The following is an 18,985-nucleotide window of genomic DNA, read 5'->3' on the forward strand; positions in this document are numbered from 1 at the left end:
TCCAGTCTTTCAAACATATTGGTCTAGTAGCGAGTGTAATATCTAAGATTTTAAGTTGTGCTTTACCTTTAGACCGGCCATTCTCAACCATCAGCTGTCACCACTACAAGTGTTCCCATTGGAAGATTACCCCATCTATCTCTTTTGGTGACAACTTAAAATTTAGGATTTTTCCCTTATTTTCTGTCAATGATCACCTAGACCAGGGGTCTTCAAACTATGGCCCTCCAGTTGTTCAGGATCTACAATTCCCATCATGCCTGGTCATGTCTGTGATTGTCAGAGTTTTACAATGACTCATGGGATGTGTAGTTCTGCAACAGCTGGAGGGCCGTAGTTTGAGTATGCCCGACCTAGACAAAAGGGGGGGGGGGGGGGGGTAAAACCTCAGAGAGGGAACAAAAACCGTAAAGAAAATGGCAAACTGGTACTTTTCACCAAAATATCTTCTCTTAGCCCTAGCAGCCACAGATGTGTGCTGCCTGCTGATTGTTGGTCAATGTCAAGAAAAGATCGATATCATTGAAGAACTGGTATTGGTTGTTTTTTTTTTTTACATGGAAGACACAAAAAGGGGGATATAGGAATATGGACTTTAATGGCACAACACAACCTCACAGAGGACTTCAGTTAGTTTAAAAAATGATACACTTTTAATTTTGGTACCTTTAAAAACAATTAATTATAAGAAGACAAATACATTCAAAATATTTTTATACACATGGACCGATGTCCTAGATATTAGATACTATTGCCCAAAAATGAATCATTGTAGGTCTTAATCCCCTTGATCCACCAGGAAATTCCTGTATATCAGTATTGATGGGCAACCAACATCATGGCAACGACTCCAATATGGGGGTACAGTCAGCCTAACATGTTTTGCACCCAATCGGCGCTTCTTCAGGGGCTCAATACCATACATACATATTCTACATAAGAAAAAATATATACTTTTATATATAATACTAATTTATACTATATTTTTGAAACTAACCGAAGTCCTCTGTGAGGTTGTGTTGTGCCATTAAAGTCCATATTCCTATATCCTGCTTTTTGTATCAATTTGTTTAGGATGAGGCCCAGATTTATCAATTAATGTCCACAGTGCCACTCTGGGGAGACATTTAATCTAATACTATTTTTACATGGAAGGTTTAGCCCAGAGGCGTAACTAGAACCTTCAGGCCCCAGTGCAAGAAACCACGAAGTGCCCCCAGACCCCTCGCCGAGGCCCTTCCCTTCAAGCCTGGGGCTCTTCCCACTGATCCTGGGGCCCTTTACCCTCGTACGCTCCTGCAGCCGGACCCTTTCACAAGTTCTGCAGTGGGCCCCCTTCCTGCCATCTTGGGGCCTCCCCACGGTGGTGGAATGCCAGGACCCTGTCGCAAGTGTGACCTTTGCGATCCTGGAAGTTCACCCACTGGTGTCAGTAGTTTTTATTTTTTGGTATTTTAATTGTATTATTTTTTTATCATTTTATTTTATTTTTTTACAATGTCACTGACTATGACTCTGTCAGTTCAGAAAAGGAAGGAGCTGGTAAATTACATATTTACCGACCCCTTCCTGGTTCTCTATTGTGACACATCCCCTGCAGCAGCCGGCAGGAGAGGGAAGGGAGCGCAGTGGGGAAAGGGGGGGGGGGGTGCAGCACAGTAGTGGGGGGGGGGACCAGGGGAGCACACAAGGGCCCAGAGACAGCCGAGCACAAGTGAACTGGATAGGAGGAGTGGCAGGGGCAGCATACAGAGGAACCAATCTCCTCCATTTTCCTCCTGCAGCTACAAGAGGAAAAAGGAGGACATTGATTTATCTACAAGGTGCCCCCGCCACCCCTCCTATCCAGGTGTACAGGGGAGCCATACAGGCCCCCTGGAGCATGGGGCCCGGTTGCAATTGCAGCCCCTGCAACCCCTGTAGTTACACCCCTGGTTCAGCCCATTTCTAGCCAAAACTTTGCCTATTTCACCTTATATTATCATTCATTGCTGCTTTAAAATTTGCAAAGCGCTTACAGAATGATAGAAGCACAGGATGGCAATTCTTTTTAGAATAAAATATAAAATAATGATAATAAACTTGCTCAAACTCTGCCCAACATCCTGGCCACCCACCAGTTACAAGGCATAATGATCCTGCAGATCACACGCCCTGACCCGTAGCAGTATGGGTAGGGATAATATCCCAGCAGGGGCTCGCAGACTCTCTGGCAATACCGCTGTCCGCGGCGGCAGTGATTACAGCAGAAGCCTCGATGATCCCACATGGAGTGAAACTCCAGTCCGACTTCTCTCTGAAAGACATAAGAAAAACATGTTGAAAAGTAAAACATGAAGAAGCATAATTCAGCATCCGCTTCACATTTCCGCATTCATTAAAATACTGTAGATCTATGTAGCGCTACCCCCGAAGCAGAAGCCATGGATTTAACCGGTTCTTTGCCAAAGCAGTGCAACAGCAGCCAGGCACACAGCAACAGTCCATTCACTTTGGCTCATTAAACAGTCTAAGGGTTTGTATTTTGTTTTATATTGCTTGTAGAAAGTTGGGAGGGGAATTGGAATGATGTGGAATACTCCAAAATGCTTGAGAACAATTCTGTAGGGGACAACACTTTCTCTCTAAATAGCAGCAACAAAGTCTTTCACTCACAGCTGGGAACCATGAAATAGTTTGCATAAGAGGTTTAGTGAGGCTGGAACAGCCTACAGGTTCAAAGCTGAGGACCATGAGATGTTTGCAAAACAGGTATAGCGAGACTGGAACAGCCTATAGGTTCACAGTCGCAGACTGGAACAGCCTGTAGGTTCACAGCTGAGGACTATGAGATGTTTGCAAAACAGGTAATGCTAGACTAAAAAAGCCTATATGCTCATAGCTGTAGACCATGAGATGTTTGCAAAATAGGTATTTCTAGACTGGAACAGCCTATACGTTCACGGGTAAGGACCATGAGATGTTTGCAAAATAGGTATAGATAGACAAGAACAGCCTATAGGTTCACAGCTGGGAACCATGAGATGTTTCCAAAACAGGTATAGCTAGACTGGAATAGCCTATAGGTTCATAGCTGGGAACCATGAGATGTTTTCAAAACAGCTATAGCTAGACTGGAACAGCCTCTACGTTCACGGGTAAGGACCATGAGATGTTTGCAAAATAGGTATAGATAGACAAGAACAGCCTATAGGTTCACAGCTGGGAACCATGAGATGTTTCCAAAACAGGTATAGCTAGACTGGAACAGCCTATAGGTTCATAGCTAGGAACCATGAGATGTTTGCAAAACAGGTATAGCTAGACTGGAACAGCCTAAATGTTCAAAGCTGAGGACTATGAGATGTTTGCAAAACAGGTATTGCTGGACTGGAAAAGCCTATAGGTTCACAGCTGCAGACCATGAGAGGTTGGCAAAATATGTATTTCTAGACTGGAACAGCCTATAGGTTCGCAGCTGGGAACCATTTGATTTTGACAAAACAGGTAAAGCTAGACTGGAACAGCTTTTAGGTAACGGATAAGGACCATAGATGTTTACAAAATGGGTAATGCTAGACTGGCTGGGAACTATTAGATGTTTGCAAAACAGGTATAGCTTGACTGGAACAGCCTAAATGTTCACAGCTGAGGACCATGAGATATTTTCAAAATAGGTATTTCTAGACTTGAACAGCCTATAGGTTCACAGCTGAGGACCATGAGATGTTTGCAAAATAGCAATTAAATAGACGGGAACAGCCTATAGGTTCACAGCTAAGGATGATGAGATGTTTGCAAAACAGGTATAGCTAGACAGAAGCAGCCTATAGGTTCACAGCTGGGAACCATTAGATGTTTTAGCAAACAGCTATAGCTAGAATGGGACATCCTATAGGTTCACAGCTGAGGATCATGAGATGTTTGCAAAAAATGGATTTTTGTAAAATCTTACCGTAAAATCCTTTTCTCTTAAGCTCATTGACAGACGTAGTCCTCCTTGATTAATATCAACTCGGGTTATACTGCCCTCTACAGGAGTAGGACTAGACAGGAAAGGAAACGCTCTGGCCACACCCTAGGGTCAGTCCCAGAGGGTATATCCTCTCACTTCCTGCTACAGCAAATCAGTTATGTCACAAAGCAGTGTTTAGAGAATTTAACCCAACCCAACTCAAAAACAGAGGGGCGGGTACTACGTCTGTCAATGAGCTTAAGAGAAAAGGATTTTACGGTAAGATTTTACAAAAATCCATTTTTCTCTGTCGCTCATTGACAGACGTAGTCCTCCTTGATTAATATCAACTCGGGACGTCCCAAAGCAGTGCCACAAATGAGGGGTGGGAAAATGGAAATCAAAATCCAATCTAGAAAGCCCAACCGGTGCCAACTAGAAGTTTTAAAGGCTCATCAATCACACGATGAGACTCAACTGAAATTCCAATGGAAAAAAACCCTCGAGGTAGACCACCGTTCTCCTCAAATTGCGGCCTGCAAAACCTTGCGGCCAAATGAGGCATCCGCCGATGCCATCACATCAACTTTATAAAATTTTGTAAAGGTATGAACCGACTACCAGGTAGCCGCCTTGCACACCTGGACCACTGACGCCTGATGGCGGTAGGCCCAGGAAGTACTGAGCGCTCGAGTGGAGTGCGCCTTAACAGGGAACGGAGGATTCCGACCCTTAATAGAATAAGCCTGTACCACCGTCTGTCTAATCCATTTGGAGATAGTCGCGGCAGATGCAGGCAACCCCTTTCTGGGGCCATCCGTGATCACAAAAAGTGAATCCGTCTTACGGAACGATTCCGTAGTCTTCAGGTATACCCTGATTGCCCGAACCACATCCAAGGAATGCAACGCATATTCCTGAGGATGATTGGGCTTAGGACACAAGGAAGGTAGCACAATATCTTCATTCAGATGAAAATCTGAAACCACCTTAGGAAGAAAGGATGGCTTCGGATGAAGAACTACCTTATCCCTATGAACCACTAGATATGGGGAATGGCATGATAATGCAGCCAGTTCTGACACCACCCTGCGTGCAGAAGTGATAGCCACCAAGAAGGCCACCTTCTGGGATAATGTAAGCAAGGGAATCTCCCTGATATTTTCAAAGGGAGGTTTCTGAAGAACCAACAAACACCAACTTAAGATCCCAGGGCGGTAAGGGCGCGCGCACTGGCGGAGCCAAGTGCCGCACCCCCTGGACACCAAGGAATGAGTAGCCAAAGGCTTCTGAAAGAAGATTGCTAATGCTGAAACATGACCCTTGATAGTGCTCAAGGATAGTTTCTGCTCAACCCCCTTTTGCAGAAAAGCCAAGATTCGGGTCACCGAATAGGTACGTGGGGGAAATTCCAAAGATTCACACCACACGATTAGTAATGCCTTTTAGTAGTCTGCCACTGACTTCAGTCACCCTTACAGTCATATAGTGACTTTAGATAGTCAGCTCCCAAACCAAGCCTCCTGGTTTCTATTCACAAAAATCACACTCAAATTGGGGGATCTGTGACCTGTTATAGGATAGAGGGGAGACCCAGAAACTGAGTGTCCGACCATCCCAGAGAGGGGCCCGCGTCCACCAACAAACCCGACAAGGGGAGAGGGGGAACATTCTACTCACCATACCGGAACCAGGCGGGCGCCAACTCCTGACAGAACCCCTCTCCACCGGGGTGGGGGGGCTGTCGACCAATACAGACACCGTGACTCTGTTGGTCATTGGCATCCAGGCGAGACGTTTAACTCGCAGGGTCAGTCCCCGTCCAGTGGGACTATGTCGCGCACGTGTTCGTAGGCTGAACTGGGGTGACCACTGGATCTCAACATCCAGCCCGTTGCCCAGTTTCAGCGTACTTGCTTGAAGATCTCACAGGAACACTGGAGAAAAAAAAGCTGTCTAAAAAAAGTATTTCTAAAAAAATCCTGCCAGGACCGAAGATCCTAGCAAGGAATCTAGGTCCTTACTCCTAACTAGACAGAAAAAAACTGATTTGCTGTAGCAGGAAGTGAGAGGATATACCCTCTGGGACTGCCCCTAGGGTGTGGCCAGAACGTTTTCTTTCCTGTCTAGTCCTACTCCTCTAGAGGGCAGTATAACCCGAGTTGATATTAATCAAGGAGGACTACGTCTGTCAATGAGCGACAGAGAAATAGCTATTGCTAGACAGGAACAGCCTACAGGTTCACAGCTGAGGACCAGGGCCGCTTATAAGGGGGTTACACCGGTCCTCTTGTATTGGGACTAGAATCTATATGTTCAATGAGGAGCCCACACAGCTTTATGGCAGTTCACTAGACCAGCAGGGTGGGGAGCATTTACTGGAACCAATTCCCTGGATGACTCCCCCTGCATCGCAACCACCTTCTCCTCTCCCTCCCTTCCACTTGGTTCCAGTGTCTGTGTCCCCTGCTATTCTGATCACCCCCTTCCACAATCAGACCATCCCTTCCTGCAGCTCTGATCCCCACTGTGTGCTCCCCTTGCGTCGCTGCTGGGTGTCAGAATGGAGAGGAGGGAGGGGGAGGCGCATTAAAGATGTCAGATTTACTGGCCCCTTAATTTCTTGATTGAACACAGTAAGCAATGGGTACTGATTATCCCTGTGTTTATTTTTTATTTTTTTTCAAAGTAATTTTTATTGAAGTTATAACATTATACACACTTAGTCGTTCATACATTATGACAGTACCTGCAGGTAAACGATGTAAACCGTAAAATCAGCGTACACAATATATTAGACATCCGTAAGATATATGACAAACCGAAGTACATGAAGAAAGTAACGAAAGTAAATATATCCGTTGTAAGAAAAAACATCATCAGGAGTACCATTTTGTCCAAGCGTCCCACTTCTTATTGAACGAGACAAGAGAGAGGTGATTTCTGGCTGCTAACAGTTTTTCATAATTGTAGTTTAGGTTGACTTGCATTACTCATCTAAAGTCCCACAACTGCCCAAATTTTCTGTTATCAGGGATGGAGACGTTTGCTTTACAGGCTGATGTCTCATATAAAGTCCCAATTTGCCTTTACCATCTATATCACTGGGATGGGGGTGTGTGTTTCCCAGCTGGCCATTTTTTAGTTTGCACCCTATGGCTTTTACATAGCCATTCGTTTTTCAATACCAGTCATGGCTGGGAGCAGGTTGGGGGAGGATTGGGCCATCTCCAAGCTCACCTGTTTCCCGTCCATCCATTAGCATTCATGTACTTCCATGTTTGAGACACTCAGGTTGAGTAGTGTTAGGAAGTGTTAGGACTGCAGGATACACAGGGTGCCGTGGAGTGGCCTACAGCTTATACATGCATTTGCAAATGTGTGTTAACTAAACCCCTGTTTTTAACCTATTATGTTAGACAGGTTTATTTGGTTTGTCAGCAGATTGGTGGGTAAGTATAGCAAATTAAGGGCCAGTTGGTTTCCACACACACACACCTTCTTTAATTCCCTTTTTCTCTTCAGGTTGACGTGCATTACAACTTCAGAAGGGTTAGGGGAGTCGCAATCTTTCCAGTGTCTAGCTATAACCAGTTTGGCTAATAGCAGTATATGTGTTACAATTGTCCTATAGGGGGGAGGGTAGTCAGTTATGTCCATGTGTAGAATGACTAGAGCTTGAGCTGGGGGTTTTAGAATCCCCGTGATGTCTGCTATAATTTTAAATATTTTGGCCAATAGCTAGCGAGTCCTACAGGATATGGTGTAGATTTGCCGGTTGCCCAAAATTTCTCCAGCACAGTGGGGAATAATCGGGTATGAATTTTGCCAATTGAGTAGGGGTTTTGTACCATCTGGCTACTACTTTTTGGGAGATATCCCAGTGGTTAGTGCAATGTGAGGCTTTTTGGGTCATTGTGAGCGCGTGTAACCACTGTTGATGAGTAAATGTCTTTCCCAGGTCAGACTCCCACTTAATCATCGGAGGAGTTTTTTTCAAATACTGTTCTGTTACCTAGGATGCTGTAAAAGACTGAAATTCCTTTTTTGCCCTCCCCTTGTGCTGTGTAGAATTGTTGTGCTAAGGTATGTAATTTAATGGTGGGGATAGGGTGTTTGGATATGAAAGTTTTGATTTGCATGTAGGAGTATGCAGTTGAAGGCGGGAGGTTGAATGTTTGTATAAGTGTGTTTAATGGCCGCAGACAGCGTTTCCGAGATAATCTCATCTAACCAGGAGACTTCATGGTCAAGCCAAGGATGTAGAGACAAATAAGGGATTAGTATTGCTAATGTTAGTAGGGGTATGTGGAGGACGGCTGCAGAGGAGTTAAATAGAGAACAGGTATGTAATTTCCTCCAGGCTAGCAGCGTGGATTGTGTCGTGGGTGGCAAGTTGTGTACATTCAGCGGTTTCCAAGTATCCGCCAGGAGTAATAAGTGTAGCGCGGTGGTGCTTGTTGCTGCTTTTTCAATGTGGACCCATTGAGTGTCAGTGGTTTCCATGAACCATTTTTTAGCATGGGCGAGAAGTGTGGCGTTATAGTAGTCCTCCATATCAGGCCAACTAACGCCCCCCATCGACCTAAGTTTGGTGAGATGTTTCATGGAGCAGCGGGGTTGTTTCCCTAACCAAAGTGTTTTACTAGACCGTTCATTTCCCTGAAATATTTAGGTTTGATGGGGAGTGGAATTGTGCGAAATAAGTATAGAATTTGTGGTAGTTCCATCATTTTGAATGTAGCTAGCCTGCTTAGCCACGACAATTCCAGTTTTGAAAGCCGTGTTAGGTTTTGGCGTATTTCATTGATTAAAGGTTTGAAATTAGTATCAACAATCTTGGAGAGGTCCGCCGAAAGTTTAATTCCTAAGTAGGATATAGTATCAGTCGCCCAGGGGTATGGGAATTGCTGTTGAAGGTGGCGTTTGGTATGGGGGTTTATTCCCAGATCTAATATTAGAGATTTAGTGAAGTTAACTTTATAGTAGGAGAGAGAGCTAAATTGTGTGAGAAGGTCATGTATGAAGGGTAAGGATATTAGGGGGTTGTTGATTACCTGTCATGGACATGCAATAGTGTCTGGCAGCTTACCTTCTCCTCATGTCTGCATTAGAGGCCAGGCTCTCCTTCTTGCTGATTTTTATCATCTCTCCTCCCTGTTTGGCTCCACCCTAGGCCAGGCCATTCCAGGAAGTCTATATTAACCAGTGCACTGCAGGTCTGCTTTGCTATTTAACATTGTTTGTTAGTTTGTGTTCCTGTATGCTGTGTGCTTCATCTACCTTTCCGTGTACCAACCTTGGCTCGTCTCTGACTATTCCTGTTTGCCTGTGACCCTGACCTTTGGCCTGTCCCTTGGTTACCCTCATCTGCCTGTTCCCCTGACCTCGGCTTACCCATCCCTATCCCTTGTGTCCTGAGTGGCTGCTTCCCCCATCTCCCTATGGAGCGTGACCCGGGGGACCCCAGGGGCCGTGACCTGGGCCCAGCTGCAGCCAAGTCCATCCTCACCACTAGAGGCTCTGGTGAAATACTACTGGGTCCTAGACTCCGCACCCTGGGGAATCTTGGGCTCATGTTTCTGTCCATCTGCAGCAGTCAGCTATTGTGTTCACTACCTTGTGGTGCACCCCTGCCTCCAACAGGGGGCAGTTGTCACCTGGCCACAGGTGACCTGACATTAACAAGATGACGTCATCTGCAAAAATATTAATGACATGATCTGTACGGTGTGCGCGGAGACCTTTGATATGTGGGTGGGATATTATTGCTTCAGCAAGGGGTTTCTTTTATAAGATTTAATATGGCAGGGGACAAGGGGCACCCCTGTCTCGTGCCATTCGATATGTTAAAGGGCTTGGATAGAAAACCGGATGTGAACACCCTGGCTGAAGGTGTTTAATATAACGCAAGGATCATGGACATAATTTTACCCTGGAAGCCGAATTGTGTAAGCGTCGCTTGCATATAGCCCCAGTGTATTCTATTGAACGCCTTTTCGGCGTCGATTGAAAGGAGCACGGTTTGAGATTTCTGAGTCTTTACTTGGTGTATAATTTCCAAAATACATCTGGTGGCGTCGGGGGCTTGTCTGCCTTTAGTGAACCCAAGCTGGTCCGATTTGACCTGACCCAGGATCACCTCGAACAGACGTTTCGCAAGAAGTTTGGCGTAGATTTTATTGTCGGAATTTCCTGAGTTAATTTTTAACAAGGAGCAATGCACAAGCAGTTTCTGTAAAGGATGCTTCCTGTTCATTCACTCTGCTGTGCAGCTGAGGCTGCAGAAAAAAGGAATTAAGGAATCCATGTCCTCAATCTCTTGGTACTCTAGCCTTGTGAACACAAGTAATAATAAATCCGGACCAGTCTATATCCTTGCAGCTGGGAAGTGGTATACTAGAACAGTCTCTGTATTAATGGCCGGGGACCATGAATTAAATTGCAGCACAGAATAGAATTTCTACTCACAAAATCCTGGACCAGGATCAGTCCATTGGTGATGTCCCTTGGAGTGTAACGATTTAGCCTACAGTTTTCCTACCTGTTTAATTCTTACCACTTTGTTGCAATGGTTCTCCTACACCTGTGATTACATTCACATGTGTTGTTTGGCTTCTGTGCTCACCTATGGATGTCGTCTGTTATTCTTTGGGTTTATATTTCCTTTCCCTTCTTTTACTTCCTCGCTCGCCTCCTAGTTTGCTTTTCTATATAAGACATGCTCAGTGCAGCCTGCGTTGCCGGAGCAACTTTCTGATTGCCTACTATTACATGTATTCAGTGTCTGACTTCCCATGTAGCAACCTTGGCTTTATCTATTATTTGTGCTTGTCTGCCACCCACCCTGACCTTGGCTTATTTCCTGGATTTACTTTGGTTTCCTGCCATTTGTACTCTGCACACACGAGTGGTCTCCTCATCTTCAGCTGGGCGTACCTGGGGGGGGGCTGGGACCTGGTTCCAGCTTGCTGCAAGTTCATCCCCACAAACAGGGGTCCTCGTGAAGAATCAGGCTGGGACTTAGACTCTGCGTCCTGGGAAACCCAGGGTTGGTGAACTACAAGGGCTCACTATTACTGAAACCAAACAGTTTGCTCAGGCAACACGGGTTACACTAAGCATGTCCTGGGCTGTCGAGTGCAAATTGGATGTGAGTTTCCCCCCATCCAATTTGCATGTCAGGGGACTGTGACTGACTCTCAATGGAGTCGGTTCACACAGCTCTGGGACCTCTGCAGAGCGGTTTGCAGAAGAGTCCTGTGCATCTTCTGGTCCATTTCAGGTCAGAATCCAGCCAAAACTTCTAGTCCGATTCGGCCCGAAACAGACAACGGGGACGCACTGGACCCCTGCTGTAAGCCGATCTGCACAGCAGTGTGGACCCAGCCTCACATAGGGTATCAAACTGTGAGATGGGCCAGGAAGTGATAGAAGGGAAAGGACATATAAACCCACAGAATAGCAGCCAACACTCAGGTGAGCGCAGAAGCCAAACAACACATGTGAATGGAATCACAGGTCTAGGAGAACCACTGCAACAAGGAGATAAGAATTACACAGGCAGGAAAACTGTAGGCTAAATCATGACATTGAGAATAGTCCAGCATCTAGCAAACAGCCCCCTTGAAGCTAACTGATCCAAGACAATCTCTCCAGGGATTCACTATTTAGTGCAGTCATCACCTGTGTGCACTTCCCCAGAGACTGGCTAGGCTCTGCTCAATATTCAGGAAGGTCATTTGAATTCTCCCTCCCTAAACTCCCAGAACTTCTCCTAGAGGCAGGGGGAAGCAATCAAACTCCCAGCCTGTGTAGCCCTGAACCAGAGATGTATAGTAACGAAGTAGAACTACTTAAGTACTGTACTTAAGTACCGAAATGCGGTATCTGTACTTTCCTAGAGTAGAATTTTTTTCTCCTACTTCTACTTTTACTTCACTACATTTTTTCGATGATTTCGATACTTCTACTCAAGTATTTTTTTTTTGTGCTGCATAGTTACTCGTTACTTTTAAAAAAATTACCACTGCCAGAACAGTAGATGGAAGTTGCATAAAGCTCAAAAAATGTGTATAATGTCATTTGTAAATCAGCGCATACGGAAATAAAGGCTGTGTATAATAAAAGCTGCTATACCAAATCTTTCCAATAAAAAGAAAATATGAAACAAACAAATAAATGGTGCTACAGCGCTTAAAGTGCATCAAGAAACTACTAACAAACACAGGTTAATCATTTGAATAAATCATTTGAAATAATAAAAAACAATATGATGTTCAAACTTTTGACTTCTTTCGTTAATAACTACATAACACAGTACTTCTACTTCTACTTTCAGTACTTGAGTAGAATTTTTTTTTCAAAACTACTGGTACTTTTTACTTTTAGTACTTAAGTAGCAATTTAATTGAAAAAACTACTTGCAATACTTAAGTAAAAAAAATGTTGAATACTTTAGTACTTCTACTTAAGTAACTTTTTCTGTGAGCACTTCCACTTCTACTCAAGTCACTTTTTGATCGAGCACTTGTACTTTTACTCAAGTAGAAATTTTAAGTACTTTATACAAGTCTGCCCTGAACAGACCAGACTAAACAATCCTCTGCTCCTCTAAAAGAGAGAGCCCAAAAATGAAGTGTACCTACCAGCCTAACGAGGAGGGTGCTGCATCTAAAACCCAGACTTTTTCGACTAGAGTTGTAACAAATCCCTGTTAGTTTTTTGTTTGTTTTTTTTTTACTGTGTTTTAATGGGGGGATTTCCTTTCCCTTCCTGTCCTGTAGACAGAAAAGGAAGTGAGATAAAATCTTTCCAAAGTCAGGAAAAACCTCTCCTAAAACAACTGTCACCACTACAAGTGTTCCCATTGGAAGATTACTCCTCTATCTCTTTTGGTGACAACTTAAAATTTGTGATTTTTCCCTTACTTTCTGTCAACGATCACCTGGACAAATATTGGGAGGAGGGGCGTAAACAATAATGAAAAATGTGAAGATCATGCAAAAAAGTGCATTCACACCTGCAAATTCACCCACAGACCTCAAGCTGTTGTGGAACTACAAGTCCCATAGGGCATAGCAAGGATGATAGTTACAAGCATGACTCTCACAGGCAGGAGCATGATGGGACTTGTAGCTTCACAACAGCTGGAGGGCTGACATTTTGACACCCCTGATATAGACCATTCAACGTGTGTCCCGCTTGGTGAATTGCAGTTTATCAAGGAGATCTTACTGCTGGAGTCTCCAAGAAACCACTTGGACACGTGGTGGTTCTGTCCAGTCTTTCAAACATGTTGGTCTAGAGTAGCGAGTGTAATATCTAAGATTTTAAGTTGTGCTTTACTTTTAGACCACTGGAGTATGCTGTCCAGTTCTGGGCACCGGTCCTCAGGAAGGATGTGCTGGAACTGGAGAGAGTCCAGAGAAGGGCAACAAAAATAATTAGGGGAATGGAGGACATCAGCTATGGGGAAAGACTACAAGCACTGAACTTATTCTCTCTGGAGAAGAGACGATTGAGGGGGGATATGATATCAATGTACAAATATTGTACTGGTGACCCTAGCATAAGGAACAAACTTTTTAGAGAAAGGGAATACAATAAGACACGTGGCCACTCACTAAAACTAGAGGAAAGGCGGTTTAACCTTAAAGTACGTAGGGGGTTCTTCACTGTAAGAGCAGTAAAGATGTGGAATTCTCTTCCACAAGCAGTGGTATCAGCAGAGAGCATCGATAGTTTCAAAAAACTATTAGATGGGCACCTTAAAGACCACAACATACAGGGGTATACAATGTACAACATACAGGGGTATACAATATACGGTTAACAGCAAAGACACACACACATCATAGGTTGAACTGCATGGACTGATGTCTTTTTTCAACCTCACTAACTATGTAACCATGTAAGACCAACCATTCTCAACCAGGGTTCTGTGGAACCCTAGGGCTTCTCCAGAGGTTGCTAGGGGTTCCTTCACCTGGGGCTGATGACTTCTCATTTGATGGTGCCTGCATAGTTCCAGGGTCAAGGCCAATTGGCAGAGCCAGAGGCATAACACCAATTATCTTTCTATTTGCTGTAAGGGGGGGGGGGGTTCACCTTTACTGTAAGGGGCATTTTCCACACTGACCTCAGTGAATTGGTTTTACCAGGGGGTTATCTGAAATCTGAAAAATATTTCAAGGGTTCTTTGGAGAAAAAAAGGAAAAAAGCTGCTTCAGGGTCTATTTGTTTAATGGCTCCAATGTCTCATATCAAGATCTTCAGCATTGTTCAGCCACTTGCGGACTGCCCCATGTATATACTGTATATATATATACTGCGGCAGGGTGGCTCTACTGCACCGGATCACATACATGTATGCGATCTGCAATTTCTGGGTTTAGGGTGCGCATGTGTGCCCGCCTCGCCCAATCTCTACTTTCATTGCATAGCACAAGTCGGTCAGCAGGTCCCGGCTAATGATTTATGGCCAGGACCTGTTGATGGGCTTAACGAATCACAGCACAGAGCCCTGTGTTTACTCTCAACACAGGGCTCTGTACAGAGAACAGTAATGTGGCTGTTTTTTTCTCTCTAAATCAGCCACATCTATTGGTAAAAGCAGCACATAATACACACATTACACTTGTTAGGCACACAGTTAACCCTTTGATTGCCCCTAGATGTTAACCCCTTCCCAGCCAGTGTCATTAGTACAGTGACAGTGTATATCATTAGCATTGATCACTGTATTAGTGTCACTGGTGATGTCATTGTCAGTCCCCCCACAGCGTCAGTTAGTATCAAATTGCCCGTCGAACTATCACAGTCCCAGTCGCTGATAATCGCCATTACCAGTATAAAAAAATAATTCCAATGTATATACAGTATACCATAGTTTGTAGATGCTATAACTTTTGCACAAACCAATCAACATACACTTACTGGGATTTCTTTTTACCAAAGGAATGTAGCAGAATACATTTGGTCTAAATTTATAAAAAAAAATGTATATATTTTTTTTTATTGGATATGTTTTATAGCTGAAAGTAATTTTTTTTTTTTTTTTTCTGTGTGCTAATGGGAGGATTTCCATTAGGGAGATTACCTTTCCCTTCCTGTCCTGTAGACACAAAAGGAAGTGAGATAAAATCTTTCCAAAGTCAGGAAAATCCTGGCTCTGTCTCTTCCCTTTCTATTCCATGGCAGTGGGAGCCATTGGCTAGTGATGAGGGCGGGCCGAGTCCCGCTGTCTGCATCAATAAAGACAGCGAGGCTCGGGAATGAGCCCACACTATTGACCCCATAGGAAGGGGCCTACTATGGGTGCATTTGGCAGGGGGAAGGAGCCAGGAGCTCCGGCGGTGTCGGGGCCCCTAGAAGAGGAGGGTCTGGCCTGCTCTGTGCAAAACTATTGCACAGAGCAGGTAAGTATGACATGTTTGTTATTTTAAAGCAGCGGTCTCCAAACTTTCAAAATAATGGGCCCGTTGACACTCCTTTAGACTTCAGGGGGGCTGGACTTTGGCCATTGGGAGTAGAAAAGGCCTGGACATCAGTGGTAAAAGACAATGCACAATCTTTGGTGTCAGTGGGAGGAATTGTGCCCCATCATTGGTGTCATTGGGCCCAATTTTTGGTGTCATCGGGAGGAATCGTGCCCCAATATTGGTTTCAGTCGGGTGTATCGTGCCCAATTATTGGTATTTGCAAAGAATTGTGTCCCATTATTGGTGTCATTGGGCCCAATTTTTAGTGTCATTGGGAGGAATCGTGCCCCAATATTGGTTTCAGTCGGGGGTATCGTGGACAATTATTGGTATTTGCTAAGAATTGTGTCCCATCATTGGTGTCATTGGGCCCAATTTATGGTGTCATTGGGAAAAATCGTGCCCCAATATTGGTTTCAGTTGGGGGTATCATGCACAATTATTGGTATTTGCAAAGAATTGTGTCCAAACATTGGTGTCATTGGGTCCAATTTATGCTGTCATTGGGAGGAATCGTGCCCCAATATTGGTTTCAGTTGGGGGTATCATGCACAATTATTGGTATTTGCAAAGAATTGTGTCCCATCATTGGTGTCATTGGGCCAAATTTATGGTGTCATTGGGAAAAATCGTGCCCCAATATTGGTTTCAGTCGGGGGCATCGTGCACAATTATTGGTATTTGCAAAGAATTGTGTCCCATCATTGGTGTCATTGGGCCCAATTTATGCTGTCATTGGGAGAAATCGTGCCCCAATATTGGTTTCAGTCAGGGGTATCGTGCACAATTATTGGTATTTGCAAAGAGTCATTGGTGTCATTGGCCCCAATTTATGGTGTCATTGGGAGGAATCGTGTCCCAATATTGGTTTCAGTCAGGGGTATCGCGCACAATTATTGGTATTTTCAAAGAATTGTGTCCCATCATTGGTGTCATTGGGCCCAATTTTTAGTGTCATTGGGAGGAATCGTGCCCCAATATTGGTTTCAGTCGGGGGTATTGTGAACAATTATTGGTATTTGCAAAGAATTGTGTCCCATCATTGGTGTCATTGGGCCCCAATATTGGTTTCAGTCAGGGGTATCGTGCACAATTATTGGTATTTGCAAAGAGTCATTGGTGTCATTGGGCCCAATTTTTTGGTGTCATTGGGAGGAATTGTGATCCATTGTTGGTATCAGTGGGAGAAATCGTGCACAATCATTGGTATTGCAGCAGGGAATTGCGCCCTATCATTGGTGTAATTGGAAGTAATTATTCCAAATTGTTAGTATCACTGGATGAAATAGGGCCCCAAGGGCTGGATAAAGGCAAGTAAACACCTCTTGCCCCAAGCCCCATTTTTGAGTCCAGTGTACCAAAGAAAAGAAAAATAGGTATCGCAACCCAAGGCACATATACAGCACCCTATAGTTCTCTATCTATAGTGCACAACATCGTACATCGTGCAAATGTTATGATGCGTTGCGGAGCGCTTCATTGCAAATAATGGTGCAGGACCAATGTCTTATGTGTTGAGGTGTGTTGACAGCCCATTCAAAATTAATTGTCTGCCTAACACAATGTGACTGCATCCAGGAGCCCTTATAATTCTCAATATTTCCAGTACATAAAAAAAAATAAAAAAAATTAAAAAACAAAGACATTTCTGAAAAAAAAAAGAAAAATTACAGCTAAATGGGCCAACATTTAGTCCTGAGAATTTAATTTCCCATAAATTGCTCTGCCAATTGTAAAGTAATAACTATCTGTATAATTACTGCGAGGAGAAGAACGTATATCCAGGTCAGCGTCATTTGGGGAATTTTGCTAATTTACCCAAGTCCTGAGGTCGTTAACCTTCCCCCACTGCCACAGTAAATACCATCTGTGCTAATAGCAAAACGTTAGCCATCCGTCATAACCATCATAATATATGTAATCTATCCGAGAGCTTTAATGAATTGTTTGGGAATAATCTCTTTCAACGAATCGGAGCTTAATCTGAATTTGTCTTTCTGCGAGGAGTCTGCGGAATCTCTTATCGCCGGTAACGCGGGGGGGTTGGGGGGGGGAGAAGGAAGTCATTTAAATAAAAATGATTTATATTTGAACACGATGTGTCGTGTTATGCCTTCAGGTACAGTTACGACGCTCTCAGTAAAATCGCTCATTTGCATCAGTAATTGGCAGGCCATTAATGGCTCATTAGGAGCGCAGAGTGGGAGCAGGGCAAGCAGAAGATGCAACAGCAGGGACGGAGACGATGTGTGGATGGAAAGCATCGGGAGCAGAGCTTAGGGCTCGCTGACAAACTTTGCAGAGATTCAAGGCGATATTATTACCGGTTTAAAAATAAGAAACTAGATCATACAGATCCCCTTTAAAGGGTAACTCCACTTTCGTGGGGAAAAAAAAATCAGCAAATAAGGAAAAAACAATATAGCGTATACAATTGCGACACAAATCATATTGTAATTGAATGTTATTTAAAATGACCTTTCCTTTTCAATCTGCAGCTGTTGTTATTTTCTGAAAATGCAATGCAATATGGCCACCTGGAGCTGTTCTGTACACAGAATGTATGCTGACCACACCCCCTAGAAACATCATTTCCTGCTTGTGTGATTGGCTCACCAATTTTCCCAGAAGTCTGCACTAAGATACAAGTCAGATTTCTGGCAACAAAAATGTCCTTTTTTGGTGAGATACTCCCAATAGGAACACGTCTAAAGGGATGCAGGCCCGTCAGCTTTCCTCATTAGAGCCCTGCAGCTGCCACAGCTGATAGATAATTGTGAAACCACTCCCATTAGACCCACTCAGCACAGAGGAACAAACAATGATTTCTTCAGAATACCAAAGGTAGGAATCTGCAACAAAGTTTGTTAAAATCCTTGCAATGCACAGAGATCACCCAAAGGGGAATGTTTTTTTCTCAACAAAAGTGGAGTTACGCTTTAAAGTTTTCTGGAATTTACAGAACCCAATGGAAGATCAGAGGACATGTCTTATTAGCTTAACCACTTTACCACCGGAGGATTTTGCTGTCTTACGTCCAGGCCACTTTTTGCGATTCGGCACTGTGCGACTTTAACTGACAATTTCGCGGTCATGCGACGCCGTACCCAAACTAAATTTACGTCCTTTTTTTCCCACAAACAGAGCTTTCTTTTGGTGGTATTTGATCACCTGTGTGATTTTTACTTTTTGTGCTATAAACAAAAAAAGAGCGTACATTTTGAAAAAATAACAATATTTTTCAAATTTTTTTATATGAAATTCCCCCCCAAAAAAATGTAAAAATCAAATTTTTTTTACATTTTTGGCCAATTTGTTTTCTGCTACCTATGTTTGGTAAAAAAATATCACAATAAGCGTATTTTAAATGGTTTGCGCAAAAGTTATTGCGTTTACTAACTAAGGGAAAGATTTCTGTCATTTTTGGTGTTTTTATTTTTTAACGAGTAATGGCGGCGATCTGCGATTTTTTTTGCGGGACTGCGACATTGCAGCGGACAGATCGGACCCTTGACTGACATTTTTGACACTTTTGGGGGTACCAGTGACATTACTACAGTAATCAGTG

At 43.7% G+C, this 18,985-nt stretch overlaps 1 protein-coding gene across 1 annotated transcript in view; it reads right to left on the reverse strand.

Annotated features, from left to right (window-relative positions):
• Window positions 1-1,964: 1,964 nt before the first annotated feature.
• The window catches only part of TNMD (tenomodulin), a 221,166-nt gene continuing 204,145 nt past the window's right edge, over window positions 1,965-18,985 (reverse strand). The window contains exon 7 of the mRNA XM_082264303.1: window positions 1,965-2,296. Within this exon, the coding sequence (XP_082120429.1) occupies window positions 2,087-2,296 (210 nt within the window). The 3' untranslated portion in view covers window positions 1,965-2,086. The remainder of the gene's footprint in view (window positions 2,297-18,985) is intronic.

The sequence above is a fragment of the Pelophylax lessonae genome (genome assembly GCF_965119305.1).
Source record: "Pelophylax lessonae genome assembly, chromosome: 7".
NCBI lineage: Eukaryota > Metazoa > Chordata > Amphibia > Anura > Ranidae > Pelophylax > Pelophylax lessonae.